General features: G+C 37.3%; 1 protein-coding gene across 1 annotated transcript in view; it reads left to right on the forward strand.

The window, feature by feature from the left end:
- LOC133631559 (collagen alpha-1(XI) chain-like) overlaps positions 1–18,188 on the forward strand; it is a 188,299-nt gene that overhangs the window by 121,344 nt on the left and 48,767 nt on the right. Inside the window, exons 23-30 of the mRNA XM_062023875.1 lie at positions 1,497–1,550; positions 6,358–6,402; positions 13,716–13,769; positions 13,848–13,892; positions 16,201–16,254; positions 16,339–16,383; positions 17,305–17,358; positions 17,432–17,539. Of these exons, the coding sequence (XP_061879859.1) occupies positions 1,497–1,550; positions 6,358–6,402; positions 13,716–13,769; positions 13,848–13,892; positions 16,201–16,254; positions 16,339–16,383; positions 17,305–17,358; positions 17,432–17,539 (459 nt within the window). The remainder of the gene's footprint in view (positions 1–1,496; positions 1,551–6,357; positions 6,403–13,715; positions 13,770–13,847; positions 13,893–16,200; positions 16,255–16,338; positions 16,384–17,304; positions 17,359–17,431; positions 17,540–18,188) is intronic.

Genomic DNA, 18,188 nt, shown 5'->3' on the forward strand with positions numbered 1-18,188 from the left:
TCCCTACGTCCGTGTTTTACCGGATATGTACCGCTCCGTACAACGGCGTTTTAAAAAGTCATTAATTTTACTTTTTGAAACTGATACTGATAATTTCCGATATTACATTTTAACCCTGTAAGACCCAAATATAAAAAAACCTAAAAATATATATACACTACCGTTCAAAAGTTTGGGGTCACCCAAACAATTTTGTGGAACAGCCTTTATTTCTAAGAACAAGAATAGACTGTCGAGTTTCAGATGAAAGTTCTCTTTTTCTGCCCATTTTGAGCGTTTAATTGACCCCACAAATGTGATGCTCCAGAAACTCAATCTGCTCAAAGGAAGGTCAGTTTTGTAGCTTCTGTAACGACTTAAACTGTTTTCAGATGTGTGAACATGATTGCACAAGGGTTTTCTAATCATCAATTAGCTTTCTGAGCCAATGAGCAAACACATTGTACCATTAGAACACTGGAGTGATAGTTGCTGGAAATGGGCCTCTATACACCTATGTAGATATTGCACCAAAAATCAGACATTTGCAGCTAGAATAGTCATTTACCACATTAGCAATGTATAGAGTGTATTTCTTTAAAGTTAAGACTAGTTTAAAGTTATCTTCATTAAGAAAGTACAGTGCTTTTCCTTCAAAAATAAGGACATTTTAATGTGACCCCAAACTTTTGAACGGTAGTGTATATTTGACCTTTTAGATGTTGTTGTAGGAGGCATTTGAACACAACACAAGGGTAGAATGTATACTATCCATGTACAGAGAAAATACTTCAGGCAGTGATGTAGTGGAGGGAATACAACCTGTTTGAGCCCACTGCAACAAGTCAGCATTTTTGACTACCACATTCACCCAGTGTTGTATAATTGCAACAATTATATAACAAGCTCTAAATGAAATTTGATGCATCTGTTCCACAATAACTACATATGTACATGCTCTAGACATTGTAATAACAACCAAAAAATATAGAAAAGACATTTTACTTACTTGAATCTGATGAATCCAGTCCAATGAAACAAATAGATGTTGTTCGAAGGAAACCTTGAGAGGTTGTGTGAGTTCATGGCCAGAAGGTGTGACTTATAAACAAATGTACGATCCAATAGCATTGTGAGACTGAACAATAGGACCCAATGACTATGTAAATGTGGTAAAAAAAAAATATATATATATATATATATATATATATATATATATATATATATATATATATATATATATATATATATATATATATATATATATATATATATATATATATATATATATATATATATATATATATATATATATATATATATATATAACGGATTGTTTTTTAGGATGGTTAAAAGTAACGTTGTAATTTTACAACAAGGGGTGTTACAGGGTTAAAGCATTTATCGGCCGATATTATCGGACATCTCTAGAGAAAAATAATAGTTTTTTGTTACTGGGAGGACGCAGCCTAGGTTTGATACAATAGAAATATGAATGACGCTCTTCTATGTTGCAGGGTCCTCAAGGAGAGCCAGGGCCTCATGGCCAGCAGGGTTTTCCTGGTCCTCATGTAAGTTTCCATCCTTTTTTTGTTTTCTCTCAGATCTGTTTTCTAACTCAACACCATCACTTCCTGTCTTAAATTCTACTCCCGATATGTCTTCTTTTTTTTTTCTTTATTCTCCTGCTCACATTCCGTCCTCTGCGCTCACGGCTGCGACTGTGAACCGTGAACGGCACTTCTGTTTTCGCCATCAAATGTCTGCACAAGCACTTTTCGTCTCGATCTCCGCCAGCCTTCTTTCCCCCCTTTTTAGACCCTCTGCTGTGGCAAAACACACAAGTGGTTCACTTTAACATGCTGCTGAGATGACATTTGAGTGTGCAGAAAGCATGTTTGCAATCCTCATTGAGGCTAAATATCCACTAGCAGGTAGGATCCTGTGTCAGGTTTGCCTTTTCCCTGGGAAATAACTCTTGATTGTGTACTGGTTGCACAAACCCCTTATAGCAGTGGTCCCCAACCTTTTTGTACTTGCGGACCGGTCAATGCTTGAAAATTTGTCCCACGGACCGGGGGGGATAGTATTTTTTTTTGTTTGTTTGTTTGTTTGTTTTTTGTTTTTTTTGTCATAAAGAAATACAATCATGTGTGCTTACGGACTGTATCCCTGCAGACTGTATTGATTTATATTGATATATAATGTATATATTGTGTTTTTTATGTTGATTTAATAAACTTTTTTTTTTTTTTTTTTTTTTTTTTTTTTTTAAATTGGTGGTTGGGGACCACTGCCTTATAGGCTGATTGGGGCCTTATAACTGAGGAGTGAGGCTTTGGAAAAATGTAAATATGTTCCGAAACGCTTGATGGGATAGGGCCTGAGGAATAAAAGTGACGGCAGGAAAAAAATAAAAGGCCATTTGCATGGGCGGCCGAGCGTGTCTGAGTAAGCAGCGCTAAGTGGCCTCGCCTGCAAATGTGGAAGTAATAAAGTCGTAGACGTAACAAAATAAGCAAATTAAAACTGGAAGCAGACTTTTCCAGTGCACTTGACATGTGCTTGCTTTTACACAAGGTTGGCTTTTCATATCGACACGGTAACGAGCCTAATGTTTGTGCATGTGTGTGTATTTTCTGGCAATGCTTACTTAATGGGGACATCGCTCTGTTTACACCAGGGGTGTCCAAACTTTTTCCGATACGTAAAAATTAAAGCCTGTGGGGGCCATTTTGATATTTTTCATTTTCAAACCATAACAAAATATATGGATTTTTGTATTTATTTTACCTTTAGGGGTCCCGGGGACCATAAAGGGTCTGAGTCATTAAAATGTTAAAAATAAGTCAGATTATAATTTTTTTTCATTATTTAACTCTTACAGTAAATCTCTATATTAACTTCAAGATTATATAAAGTAATACAAAATAAAATAACAATGTTTTATGGCTTTCTGTCAAAAACAACTTTGTTTTTTTTATAGTAAAACTGAAATATGCAGTATTTAGTAATTAGAGCCCTAAAAGATCAATAATGCAGCACACCATTGATTTTAATTCTTTAAAATGTTTGAGTAATCACAGTGAAAAGTGCCACTAAATATATTTGGCCCCACTCATAAAGTGATACATTTTTATTACGTTTTTCTTTTACTCTCAACACTTAAGTTACGAGATCAACTTCAGATATATCTGTCCATTTTATGCTGGAGCTATTATTTTGTTTGTATTATGCGCTTTTGTCAAAGAAAACTTTGATGTTTTTATATGGCTACTACACAATGTATGCAATATTTACCACATAAAACAATTTAAAGTGAAATATTTGGAGTAATTGGAGCCCTGAAAATAATTCATTATAACATGGATTTTTTGTCATTATTTTTTTTTTTTTTGAGCAATAGCAAAATAAGAAAAATAAAGAAAGACCAAAGAAAAAATAACAGCCCACATGGCAGCTTTTGTGTCAACATTGCAACTTTTTCTCGTTAGATTTCACCTCATTCCACTTTTTTTAATGTTATTTTTTATTTTTACAATAGTATTTCCAGAATGTGTGGAATTAGCTGCAGGTCGCACTTTGGACACCCCTGGTTTACACAGTCACCTTTAGGGGACCCCTGACGGTATGGGGACAAAAAAAACAGGTCCTCTAAAGGGAAACCTTTTTGAATAATAGTCAGATCCATTCTGAAGATGCCTAATAGATGGTAGATGGTAGATGGTAGGTCTTTATTATCATTGCACAAGTACAACGAAACTTTGTTTTCAGCACATACCCGTTCAAGATTAGACAAACAAACAGTGTACAGGGTTACAGAACAGGAACGCTGATGGGTCGCTACAAGGCGCCCCGTAAAAGATGGGAAAAAGGTAAAACGCTGGGGAAGGATGAGTAAAAAAATACAATCTAGACTGGGCTCCTAAGGGGGCCTTGTCTGGAGTGGGAAAAAACCTCCATAGCAAAGCACATATACATATTACAACGTATAACTCGATATCTAGCAACAGAGGGGAGGGCGAGGTCATGATGGTAGGCCGCAGCTCTCCATCCATTCATCACCCCTATGGGATTTGCGTCCCATAGGGGACTTAGGGAATCCCTAAGTGATTTTTAAGCTTTTTTAAGCTTCTTTAGTGTTCCTTAGGATGACATTTTCATGCAGCATGATTATAAAACATTATTACCTTAAAGCAGGGGTGTCCAAAGTGCGGCCCGGGGGCCATTTGTGGCCCGCAGCTAATTGTTTACCGGCCCGCCACACATTCTGGAAATGCTATTGCACAAATAAAAAAAACATTAAAACAAGTGAAATGAGGTGAAATCTAACTAGAAAAAGTTGCAATGTTGACACAAAGCTGCCATGCAGGTTGTTGTTTTTCTTTTGTTTATGTTTATTTTTCTTTTTTTGCCATTGCTCAAAAAAAATGAAAAAATTATATGTTATAATGAATTATTGACCTATTCAAGGCTCCAATTATTTCAAATATTTCACTTTAAAATGTTTTGTGTGGAAAATATTGCAAATATTGTGTGGTTGCCATACAAAAACATCAACGTTTTATTTGACAAAAGAGCACAAAACAAACAAAATAATAGTTCAAACGTAAAATCGACCGATATATCTGAAGTTGATCTCGTAACTTAAGTGTTGGAAGTAATAAAAAAAATTAATAAAAATGTATTACTTTGAGCGGGGCACCTTTTGGATCCCAAATATATTTAATGGGATTTTATGTATCTTTTCACTGTGATTACTCAAAAAGAATAATGAATTAAAATCAATGGTGTACTTCACATCAAACATTGCTTTCTGAATGTTTTGGGCAGTGGGGGAAATACTGCATATTTCAGTTTTATTATAAAAAAACTAAGTTGTCTTTGACAGAAAAGGCATACAACCTTCTTTTTTTTTTTTTTTTTTAAACTTTATATCAACCTGAAGTTGATATACTGTAGAGATTTACTGTAAGTGTTAAATAAATAAAAAATAATAATAATTTGACTTGTTTTTAACATTTTAATGACTTAGACCCTTTATGGTCCCCGGGAGCCCTAAAGGTAAAAAACAAACAAAATCCATATATTTTGTTATGGTTTGAAAATGAAAAATATAAACATGTCCCTCGCATGCTTTAATTTTTCCGTGTGCGGCCCTCAGTGGAAAAAGTTTGGACACCCCTGCCTTAAAGTATGATTCACATTCAGAATTTTCCATCCTTCTTCCGTATTTTTCAGAGTATAAGTCGCTCCGGAGTATAAGTCGCACCGGCCGAAAATGCATAATAAAGAAGTAAAAAAACATATATAAGTCGCACTGGAGTATAAGTCGCATTTTTTGGGGTAAATTTATTTGATAAAACCCAACACCAAGAATAGACATTTGAAAGGCAATTTCAAATAAATAAAGAATAGTGAACAACAGGTTGAATAAGTGTACGTTATATGAAGCATAAATAACCAACTGAGAACGTGCCTGGTATGTTAACGTAACATATTATGGTAAGAGTCATTCAAATAACTATAACATATAGAACATGCTATACGTTTACCAAACAATCTGTCACTCCTAATCGCTAAATCCCATGAAATCTTATACGTCTAGTCCCTTACGTGAATGAGCTAAATAATATTATTTGATATTTTTCGGTAATGTGTTAATAATTTCACACATAAGTCGCTCCTGAGTATAAGTCGCATCCCCCGGCCAAACTATGAAAAAAACTGCGACTTATAGTCCGAAAAATACGGTATACATGGTAGTCGGAGTTGCAGACAACTTCAGTACTGCTAAATAGTCACAGAAGATGCAGGATTTGCTTGAACATTTAATTGGTGAAACTTCCTATAAGAGGACAGCTGTAGTGCTGTATTCTGAGGATCATGTCATATTTAATTGGAATTTTTTTTTTTTTTTTTTTTTTTAAATGGTCCTCAGTAGTCGCGTACAAATTTGTGTGAATTATGCAAAATGATTTAAATTTGGTCCCTATGAACCATATTAACTCTTTTTCCCCGGTTTTCCCAGTAAGAATGATCAGCACATTACTTCATCAATCCAGAGATTTAAAGACGTGTATGAGCTAACTGGGCAGTGGCCATTGTTACCTATTTTTGTTTATGCCTCCACAACCTGTAGAAAGGGTGGTTCCCACAAGTGATGATCAAAAATTTGGTCCCCATTCCAAATGATAACCAGTATGTGTGTGTGTGTGTGTGTGTGTGTGTGTGTGTGTGTGTGTGTGTGTGTGTGTGTGTGTGTGTGTGTGTGTGTGTGTGTGTGTGTGTGTGTGTGTGTGTGTGTGTGTGTGTGTGTGTGTGTGTGTGTGTGTGCAGCAATAACTGACATGTCTCCTCTTGTGCCTCCTTTTTCAGGGTCTTATTGGGCCTCAAGGTCCAATCGGTCCTCCGGGAGAAAAAGTACGTATAATAAGGCAGAATCTTTCTCCACATCTTTTCCTCCCTAACAGTTTGAAGCGCTTGTCCAGATGTGCTGCTGTCCGGACGCCACAACACTGCACTCGTGTGACGGTGGCGGCGTTGTGCAGAACTTGTTATGTTTGTGTCGCGTGGTTACTTGTACACCAGTTGATTTAGACGCAATATTAGACTTGTCATTCAAATTTGAACTTTGCAGTACAGATAAGAACGGAATTTCGCTGCATTAGCTCATGGTAGTGCAGGATAAAAGAGCAATAAGGTGCATATATAAAAAAATAAATAGGTTACTGTACAGATAAATATATTGCACTTTTGCATATGCATCCATGTTTATGGATGTATGTTATATTGTCTTTATATTCCAGCCAGTTAATCCATTTTTTGGGGGGAATTGAGGGGATTATTTTAATGCGTTCAAGAGTCTTACGGCCTGAGGGAAGAAGCTGTTTCAGAACCTGGAGGTTCTGCTACGGAGGCTGCGGAACCTCTTTCTAGAGCAGTGGTTCTTAACCTTGTTGGAGGTACCAAACCCCACCGGTTTCATATGCGCATTCACCGAACCCTTCTTTAGTGAAAAATAAAATGTTTTTGTTTTTTTCAAATTCAAGACAGAGTTACACTACCGTTTAAAAGTTTGGGGTCACCCAAACAATTTTGTGGAATAGCCTTCATTTCTAAGAACAAGAACAGACTGTCGAGTTTCAGATGAAAGTTCTCTTTTTCTGGCCATTTTGAGAGTTTAATTGACCCCACAAATGTGATGCTCCAGAAACTCAATCCGCTCAAAGGAAGGTCAGTTTTGTAGCTTCTGTAACGGGCTAAACTGTTTTCAGATGTGTGAACATGATTGCACGAGGGTTTTCTAATCATCAATTGGCCTTCTGAGCCAATGAGCAAACACATTGTACCATTAGAACACTGGAGTGATAGTTGCTGGAAATGGGCCTCTATACACCTACGTAGATATTGCACCAAAAACCAGACATTTGCAGCTAGAATAGTCATTTACCACATTAGCAATGTATAGAGTGTATTTCTTTCAAGTTAAGACTAGTTTAAAGTTATCTTCATTGAAAAGTACAGTGCTTTTCCTTCAAAAATAAGGACATTTCAATGTGACCCCAAACTTTTGAACGGTAGTGTATATGTTTTTCTATGGTGCTCAAAATGAACCATGCATGAACATCACCTTGTTCAAAGAACTAAACCAACACAGTGCATGAACTCACAACAAATTACACACCTGAAAACCAGTGTGACTTCTTAGATCCAGATCAGATTCAGATAGGTCTATATTGTCATTGCACAAGTACAACGAAACTTTGTTTTCAGCACAAACCTGTTCAAGATTAGACAAAACAAACAGTGTACAGGGTTACAGAACAGGAACGCTGATGGGTCGCCATTTTAAAGCGTCCCGTAAAAGATGCTGTTGCCGTATCCATATCTTGACCTCCACGGTGGAGGCTCCACCAAACCCCTGAGGCCGACTCACCGAACCCCTAGGGTTCGATCGAACCCAGGTTAAGAACCACTGTTCTAGAGTCCAGCAGTGAAAACAGTCCTTAGCGGGGGATGGGAGGAGTCTCTGCAGATTTTCTGAGCCCTGGTCAGGCAGCGGCTTTTCGCGATCTCCTGGATAGGAGGAAAGGGAGTCCTGATGATCTTTTCCGCCGTCCTCACCACTCTCTGCAGAGACTTCCAGTCTGAGGCACTGCAGGCTCCAGTTGGTCAGTAGGCTCTCTATAGTGCCTCTGTAGAATGTGCTGAGAATGGGGGGGATACGGACAAAGAAAAGCCGAATTTGTGCTTACTTAAAAACGATGTGTCCCATTGGAAGTGCTGAGAATACAGTGGAATTGGTTCTTGAACGGGGTTGGTAAATAGAAAAGCTTGTATATTGAAGCAAATGTCTCTATAAGAAACACTGTAAACATGAATTATGACTTCCAGCCTTGACAAAAGTCCATGTTTTAGTGAAGGTTTGTACACTTTGACCACAATATAAAGTGCTGTACAGTAATATATATCAAACAAACATTACAAGTTGATGATGAAACAACTTTCTTGATAATAACAAAGTCAAGCCGACACGAGCCTGTGGCGCACTCTGTCATGATCATGTTTTGTTTAGCTATGTTCTGTTAGTTTTGGACTCCATAGTTCCTGTTTGCGCTTCCTTGTTTGTTTTGTCACCATGGCGACTCATTAATTTCACCTGCCTCATTTGTTCGGATCACACCTGTCGCTATTAATGAGATTATTATTTAAGCCTGTGGTTGCCAGTTAGTCGGTCTGACGACATTGCTCTGTTCTGACTCGTTTCATGCCATAGTTCATGCTGATAGTTTCATGCTTGTATTCATGCGTTTGCTTTTTTCATACTGCTCGTTCCTTGCCTTGCCAAGTAAGTTTTGTTCATTCATGCCACAGTTAGCGAGTTTTGTTTCATGTCCATAGTTCACGCTAAGTGTTAGTTTTTGTTTCCTTCGCTAAATTGTGCTTTCGCCTTGTACGCCTTGAGTTTGTCCCTCTTTGAAAATCAAGATTAAATAATGTTCATACCTTCAAGCCTTGTCCGGTATAGTCCGATTGCATCCCGGGAGAACAAATCTTGCAGTAAGCTGCAAAAAACCGCGCGTCCTGACACACTCACAGTTTGTAATCCCAAAACTTCAACAGCTAGGTCGCTATAATGATTAGGAATGAAAAAATAAAATCCACTTTACCTTGTCGGGTAATCTTCTTTCCGTGCAGTGAAAGAGAGGCGCAAAGGCAGTGTCGACAATCCTATTGATATTTCTTGAATGTTTCAAACCTTCAAAGCTTGTCCATTGCTTTCTTTGAATTCCTATTAAACTGGCAAAACTAGAAAAATCTTGTAAGAAAGGCTACAAACACTTAAAAAGCACAGTAGCTAACAGCAGCGCTATGCTGACTGAATGAGCAGGGATTGCCGCAGATTCATCAGCCCGGCCACAAGATGGCACACAATGGGTGAATGAAATGTTCATACACTGGGGAAGGTTCATACAACAAAGCATATGTTTGTCCAATCTGTGGTTTGTACAGTAAATCAAACTGTATACTAGTGCTGTCAAACTACAAACATTTTTTAGTCTGATTAATCACAATTTTGAATTTGGATTTATCACGGTTGCTACAAAAGAGTTGCTTAGATAATTAGTGGTATAGTCTATACCGGGGGTCGGCAACCCGCGGCTCTAGAGCCGCATGCGGCTCTTTAGCCCGCCCTAGTGGCTCTCTGGAGCTTTTTCAAAAATGTATGAAAAATGGAGAAAGAGGAGGGGAAAAAATATATTTTTTGTTTTAATTTGGTTTCTGTAGAAGGACAAACATGACACAAACCTCCCTAATTGTTATAAATCTCACTGTTTATATTAAACATGCTTCACTGATTCGAGAATTTGGCGAGCGCCGTTTTGTCCTACTAATTTTGGCGGTACTTGAACTCACCATAGTTTGTTTACAATGTATAACTTTCTCCGACTTTCTAGGACGTGTTTTATCATTATGCCACTTCTTTTTCTGTTTCATTTTGTCCACCAAACTTTTAACGTTGTGCATGAATGCACAAAGGTGAGTTTTGTCGATGTTATTGACTTGTGTGGAGTGATAATCAGACATATTTAGTCACTGCTTGACTGCAAGCTAATCGATGCTAACATGCTATTTAGGCTAGCTATATGTACATATTGCATCATTATGCCTCATTTGTAGGTATATTTGAGCTCATTTAGTTTCCTTTAAGTCCTCTTAATTCAATTTGTATCTCATGACACACTATCTGTATGTAAAATGGCTTTAATTTTTTTGCGGCTCCAGACAGATTTGTTTTTGTATTTTTGGTCCAATGGGTGAGGGCGGACCTACGTCACTTCCGCCTACCAATCCCCCAGCAACCGGGAATTCGTTGAAAACAAACCAGCTCACAGCGAACAAAGCATTGACAGAAAAAGCATTTAACGAGCGTTGTGGCTTGGAAGTCGGCGTTAAATCCTTCATTTACGCATTTTTACTTATTCGCATATCGTGTGAAAAAACGAAAATGTATTATTTGCGTCAGACTCGTCTCAGTGAACTTTAAAGCTTCTCAGGCTTAGCTTAGCTTGCTAGTTAGCTTAGCCTGCGCGCTACTAAGAAAGAGACGCGGAAGTTATCAACAACAAGATCAAGTGTTAGTGTATAAAATATTGAGAAATTTGAGGGCTACATGTATTGTTTAAGTACAACTGTTCTTCGCCAGGTGTTCTTTGGCCGCCCTGGCTTACGTTTTCCCGGTGGTGTCCATCTTAACGCTGCCTTTGGTATCCTCTCGTTGTCCGGTTTTCCAAAATAGCTAGCTAGGCTTTAGACTATATAGTATAAACCGCATGTTATTTTTGTACAACAACAACTTCAGCTGTCGAACGTTATAAGGTAAAAAATTCAACAAGTACAACATTAGCACGGACGGTATAGCCAAGTTGTGGTTAAGAAGGTGGATTTTTGTTCCTTATATTTACCAGAAACGAAGTGATCCAAACACACGACCCGGGACTTTGGGGGACTCCAGTGAGAACCGTCCTCGTTTTCCCAGTGTAAAGCTGCGAGCCATTTGTCTCGTCTCTGTGGGCTTTTATCGCGCTTTGGCAGAACAAAATACAACCTTTGTTTTCCCTGTTTCCAGTTGTGGTTAGCACAACCAAAAACAACACAGTTTTTCGGCATTTTGGAGGCAGAATGACGGGTTTAACCAGCGTAGGTTGACAGGTTAAAGAGTAATGGCAACGGTTTGTTTTCAACGCCAGTCTCGTTGCTATGGCTCGAAGAACCCGTATGTAGCTCAGTTGCCCGGATGTCGGCCCTCACCCATATGGCTCTTTCAACATTTTGGGTTGCCAACCCCTGGTCTATACGGTTTATACAACTCGTAGCCCTCTGCTGCCTCAAAAATGTGTTTTGTTTTAAGATGTCGTTTTAAACTTGCTGTACTTCGATGAAAGTATTAATCACTGCCGTGTATGCAAAAGACATTGCTTTTATCTAAAAGTCTCTTGGCTTTGTATATTGAAGCGAAATTTGCCACCAGTCAGTCTCTTCGCTCATCTTTGCACTGACATATGCATTAACCTGATCTCTGACCGTATAGCAACCTGCACCGCCACGTGTGCTCAAAATAAATTGCGTAATTAATCTGCATTTATACATGAATTGTTGACAGCCCTAAAATGTAGTAAATCTGTTCCAGTGTTAAATTGTGGCCATCATACACTGCAAAAACTGAAATCTAAGTAAGATTAAATATCTCAAAAAGTGTGATATTTGCTTATTTTCTGTCTGATAAGATAATTCTTCTCACTAAGCAGAGTGTTTTACTTGTTTTAAGGTTTTGGTCCTAAATGATCTTAGTACGATATTACAGCTTGTTGCTGAGGTTTGATGACCTATATTGAGTAAAACATGCTTGAAACTAGAATATCAAGTGTTGCAAAGCTGTGTCATCAACACTCACAAGTATAAAACTTTTTTAAAGTAATAATTTCTTATTTCAAGCGTGAAAAAAAAATCATGACATATCATTATGTCAAGATAATGGCACTCGCATTTACTTCATTTAAGAATATTTTTAACTAATTGAGCAAAAGGGTCTAATTTTTTTTTCTATCAAGAAAAGTGCACTTGTTATTAGTGAGAATATATATTCATTTTAAGGTATTTCTGGGTTCATTGAGGTTAGCTAATTTGACTTGTTTTGGAAAGTCTAGACAAGCCGAATTTTCTTGTTCTACTGGCAGATAATTTTGCTTAGTTCAAATAAAATACCCCTAATTTTTTTTTTTTTCTTTGTTTTTGAATGATAACATGATAACTGTTATTTTTTAGACTTTTGAATATTATTTGCAAGTATGCATTTATTTAAGTTGGTCCTAGGTGTGTTGCGGTAGTCAGGAAGAAGTCTTTCCCATTATGTGCTAGTCTTGTCTTTGGTTGAGTTCGACAAAGTGTTTATCCTGTAAGTATTGTACTTATCATACATTGAGGTTAGCTAATTTTACTTGTTTCTATTTTTTTTTCTTGTTTTTGAACACAGACTTTTTGCAGTGTAAAAGCCTTATAACTGCCTTACAAGTGTAAAAATAAGCCATTCCTTTTTTATAATAAGAATCAGTATAGACCAGGCCTGGGCAATTATTTTGTCTCGGGGGGGCCACATTTAGAGAAAAAAATGTGTCTGGGGCCCGGTATATCTATTTTTAGGAACACTAATACAAAACCTCACAATAATGTCTTGATTGAATGCTAAAAACGTTATGACAGACCGCCTTAAAAAATGTAATGGAATTTTACATTTTTCTATGAACGATAAAACACTGAATATTGACAAAATATGAACGTCACACCTCCTTTCGATCGACATATTTTACAATCAAGTGAAACGCAACAAAACAGTGAAATATGAACAAAATAAACCCACCTACAATCTGATACATCTGATATTTGCTAAATTTCCCCCAGGGATCAATAAAGTACTTTCTATTCTATTCTATTCTATACATCACTAAGCTTTAGAACTTTGTTGGGAAAATCTCCTTCCGCTTCTGTGGAAACGCTTCCCGCCCACACTGTTTGGTGCCTCATCTGAGCTGTTGTGACGTAGATTACCATAGTAACTAATTAGATGACCATAGTAACTAATTAGATGACCATAGTAACTGATAAATCATCCATAAGTGCAGATTCCAACCATTGAAATACTTTGTATAGTTGAAGACTTACGGTCATTAGAAAACATCACTGCACATCATATTGGCAGCTACACTTTCCATCTTAAAGATCTAAAAACATTATTTGGGAATGTCCGGCGGGCCAGATTGAAAAGCTCTACGGGCCGCATGTGGCCCACGGGCCTTAATTTGCCCAGGTCTGCTATAGACTTAGACTTATTGTATCGAGCAGCCTGGACGACTGACTACAATGGACGTTCCAGTCTTGGGTGCGGCAGGGTCTAATTACATCAAAAATGTGCAGCCTGATTATTATTTGTTAACTTGTTATTGACTTAGTCATGTTGTACTGAGTAGCCAGGATAGAGATTTGTGCGTGCTGCTTTTGTTGCAGTAAATTACATCCCTGGCTGTATTATACATCCCTACTGTGATTTTGGTATTTGCCATCACTGGTACCCCTCTATGGTAGTATCACAAACAAGCGGAAGGAAGAGCAAAACATATCACATTACACACGACCTGAACTCTCCTTCTAAAGCCCCAACCTTCTCTTCCATGTAGGGACCTCAAGGTAAACAAGGTTTGGCCGGACTTGGGGGTGCTGACGGGCCTCCTGTAAGTGTCATTTCCTCCTCAATATGTCCAAAATGTCAACAAAAAAATACTCTAACCTAACAATGTGTTTCTTATTAGGGTCACCCAGGTAAAGAGGGTCCTGCAGGCGAGAAAGGAACAAGCGTAAGTGTCCGAAAAACTGCCAAAAGCTATGTTTGATTAAAAAAAACAACAGTACACATTTGTTTTTTGGCTTCCAATCTCCATCAATTTATAGAAAATAATTGCTCAAATAATTTTTTCTTTGTCACTTATTACCAAAGGTGGGTAGAGTAGCCAGAAATTGTACTCAAGTAAGAGTACTGTTACTTTAGAGATGTATTACTCAAGTAAAAGTAAGGAGTAGTCACCCAAATATTTACTTGAGTAAAAGTAAAAAGTATGTTGTGAAAAAACTACTCAAGGACTGAGTAACTGATGAGTAACCTATTCGTTTTAATGATGACGGCAACAAATAATGCACAAAAACATAAAAATAGCAATGAGCAAATTCAGAGTCAGGAATATCTCTTAAGCAACTAAAACAATAATATATATTAAATAATAATACATTAACATAAAAAAAATTAAGGCAAATTGAGCCACAATAACTTAACAACACCATAGGCTCAGTAGGCAGAGATTACAAAGGAAAATAACAAGTTAGCCTTTGTAAAAACCATAAACTGATAGGTGTGGGCTGCACCTGGGAACACACTGATTGGTGTTTCTATGCATGCATGTGTGCGTGTGTGTGTGTGTGTGTGTGTGTCTATGAGGCTGATGTGCGTTAATAAATGTCCCCACACGATGTACATTTGACAGGATTCATAGCAGGGAAGCTAACATCACCTAAGAAAGGTTTAAAGTCATCCAACACCTTCAATCACTGTCCCTGAAAACCACAAATAAAGCCAGAAATCTTGGGGTTATTTTAGATTCTGATTTACATTTCGACAGTCACATCAAATCAGTAACAAAATCGGCCTACTATCACCTCAAAAATGTAACAAGACTTAGAGGGCTCATGTCAGCTCAAGACTTAGAAAAACTTGTACATGCCTTTATTACCAGTAGGCTAGACTATTGTAATGGTCTCCTTGCAGGTCTTCCCAAAAAAAACTGTCTGGCAGCTACAGCTTGTTCAGAACGCTGCTGCTAGAGTTCTAACAAAGACCAAAAAATGTGAGCACATTACACCAATTCTTAAATCCTTATATTGGCTCCCTGTACATCAGAGAATTGATTTCAAAATCCTCCTGCTCACATATAAATCACTACATGGTCTAGGGCCCAAGTATATCACTGATATGCTCCCACTATATAAGCCCTCTAGATCACTAAGATCTTCTGAGACCAATCTGTTAGCGGTTACCAGAGTAAACTCAAATCAAGGGAGATCATCATTCAGTCACTATGCAACAAATAGCTGGAATAAACTTCCTGAAGATGTCAGACTTTCCCCAACTCTGACCACTTTTAAAACTAGACTGAAGACTTTTATGTTCACCTTAGCTTTCAGCTAAATCTTTTAATCTTTTAACTTTTAACGTCCGCACTGTTTTTATTTTTATTGTCTGCATTTTAATTTTGCTTTTATTTTCTTTCATTTCACTTTGTTGTCTGTGAAGCACTTTGAGTCTGCCTTGTGTATGAAAAGCGCTATACAAATAAAGTTGCCTTGCCTTGCCTACGGTGAGAGCCAAAATATCTACTAACGTTACCTACCGCGATGTGCTTCCTCAAATTTGATGTTGAGTTCATGTAAGCTTCAGCTTGTTAATCACGTGACCGCCTGGCTCTGTTTGATTGGTCAAACGGAGTCAAATGTCACCAGTGACTGCATTTGATTGGTGAAACGCAGGCATGCGATAGATCCTACTTTGAAGGTCTGTCTGACAAACCAAAACAAAAAAAGCGTGCATTAACAGATCGGTAAAAATCAGTAGCGAGTAGCGAGCTGAATGTAGATAAACGGAGCGGATTAAAAGTAGCGTTTCTTCTCTATAAATATACTCAAGTAAAAGTATGTTGCATTAAAACTACTCTTAGAAGTACAATTTATCTCAAAAGTTACTCAAGTAGATGTAACGGAGTAAATGTAGCGCGTTACTACCCACCTCTGCTTATTACTAGGCAGAAATCATACCTGCCACAGATGGAACGGATAGGGAGAACTGGCAGTAAGTCAGTCAGACAGATATGAAGTAAAGGAGTCCAAAAACAGAACTATAAGGATTTATTTTTTACGTAATACAAAATAACAAAGTATTTTTAGCACACCGCCATTGGATCACTGCTTAACTTGTCCCTATAAAACTGCTCCAGAACATCAGCTCTTTCTTCCCGCATTCATCATGTGTGACTAAGTTCTAGGAAATCAATGGAAATATATCAAATAAACATTCCCCGTGCTTTGATTAACCGTCGCAATCGTTTTTGTCTTCTTTAGGGTTTTCCTGGACCAATGGGCTCCATTGGCTACCCCGGGCCTCGTGGCGTCAAAGTGAGAACCGGTCGTGCTGCCGACGCACTAAGTCTATACATTCGGTTCACTGTTATTGACGGTTTTTTTCGCCACTTTGTCCAGGGAGCGGAGGGAATCCGAGGTCTGAAAGGTGGCAAAGGAGAAAAGGTAAACATATTTGGTTTCTTCACAGGAGACCTTCGGAAATACACCAGTGGAGACCACCGCTAACCATAACAACCACTATACCAAAATATCATTATTATATTTTTTTTCCACAACGTCAACCACATTTGAAGAATAATAGCCTTTACAAAAACTTGAATTCACTCTCTAAATTGAACTGGCCACTTTGTGGAGGATATAGCTTAAGGGTTTGTTTTCCTACACACAATATAAGGGCTGCATACTGTGCTGCGTTATGATTGATGGTATGATATTCCGCGACATTCTTGTCCAGTCTCTTGTTTCGGAAAGTTCTCAGAAAAGGGAGAGAACATTTCCAGAATTTTGCATAATTTCATAGAAACCGTAACAATAATCAAACATGAAACAGATTATTGTGTTATGTGCATGCAAATAAAACGTTTATGCTTAATTTTTTGGCACCAAATTATTACAATTAATCTCCCTTTTTCCCCCCCAATAATTACCATGTATTAACATTAAATAACATAGAATGTTCCTGGAATTTTGAAGACCAAGTCTTTCTCTTGAAATTAAAACAAAATTGCACTCTGATTTCCAACCACTAGATGCCAGTAGAGTAACATAGACATACAATTATCTTCCTGAGACGATTTATTTGTTTTTATCCATATGGCCACCAGAGGTCACTGTCAATCATCAGCCAGTGTTTGATTGATTGATTGATTGATTGATTGAAACTTGTATTAGTAGATTGCACAGTACAGTACATATTCCGTACAATTGACCACTAAATGGTAACACCCGAATAAGTTTTTCAACTTGTTTAAGTCGGGGTCCACGTTAATCAATTCATTCATTCATTAGTGGTCATGATTCACTAACTACAGCCTATAATTGTCATATTGATTCATTGATTGACTCTTTTGCGTCCTATCTTAGGGAGAAGATGGATTTCCAGGCTTCAAAGGCGACATGGGCCTCAAGGGCGACAAGGTAAACCATCACTGTTGTTTGCAGCAGGAAGACAAATATAACTATATTTTAAATATACTTTGTTCAAATCCAGGGTGAGGGTGGCGTTCTTGGACCTCGAGGAGAAGACGGACCTGAGGGCCCCAAGGGAACATCAGGGCCTAACGGAGAATCCGGTCCCTTGGGAACAGCTGGAGAGAAGGTAGGCCATTTATCACAGATGCACTATAGCAGGGGTCACCAACCTTTTTGAAACCAAGAGCTACTTTTTGGGTACTGATTAATTGCCAGAAATAGCCAATTTGCTCAATTTACCTTTAACTCTATGTTATTATTAATAATTAATGATATTTACACTTAATTTAACGGTTTAAAAGAGGAGAAAACACCAAAAAAATGACAATTAAATTTTGAAACATTGTTTATCTTCAATTTCGACTCTTTAAAATTCAAAATTCAACCGAAAAAAAGAAGAGAAAAACTAGCTAATTTGAATATTTTTGAAAAAATTTAAAAAATAATTTATGGAACATCATTAGTAATTTTTCCTGATTAAGATTACTTTTAGAATTTTGATGACATGTTTTAAATAGGTTAAAATCCAATCTGCATTTTGTTAGAATATATAACCAATTGGACCAAGCTATATTTCTAACAAAGACAAATCATTATTTCTTCTAGATTTTCCAGAACAAAAATTTTAAAAGAAATTCAAAAGACTTTGAAATAAGATTTAAATTTGATTCTACAGATTTTCTAGATTTGCCAGAATAATTTTTTTGAGTTTTAATTATAATAAGTTTGAAGAAATATTTCACAAATATTCTTTGTCGAAAAAACAGAAGCTAAAA

This window comes from Entelurus aequoreus, linkage group LG16, assembly GCF_033978785.1.
Source record: "Entelurus aequoreus isolate RoL-2023_Sb linkage group LG16, RoL_Eaeq_v1.1, whole genome shotgun sequence".
NCBI lineage: Eukaryota > Metazoa > Chordata > Actinopteri > Syngnathiformes > Syngnathidae > Entelurus > Entelurus aequoreus.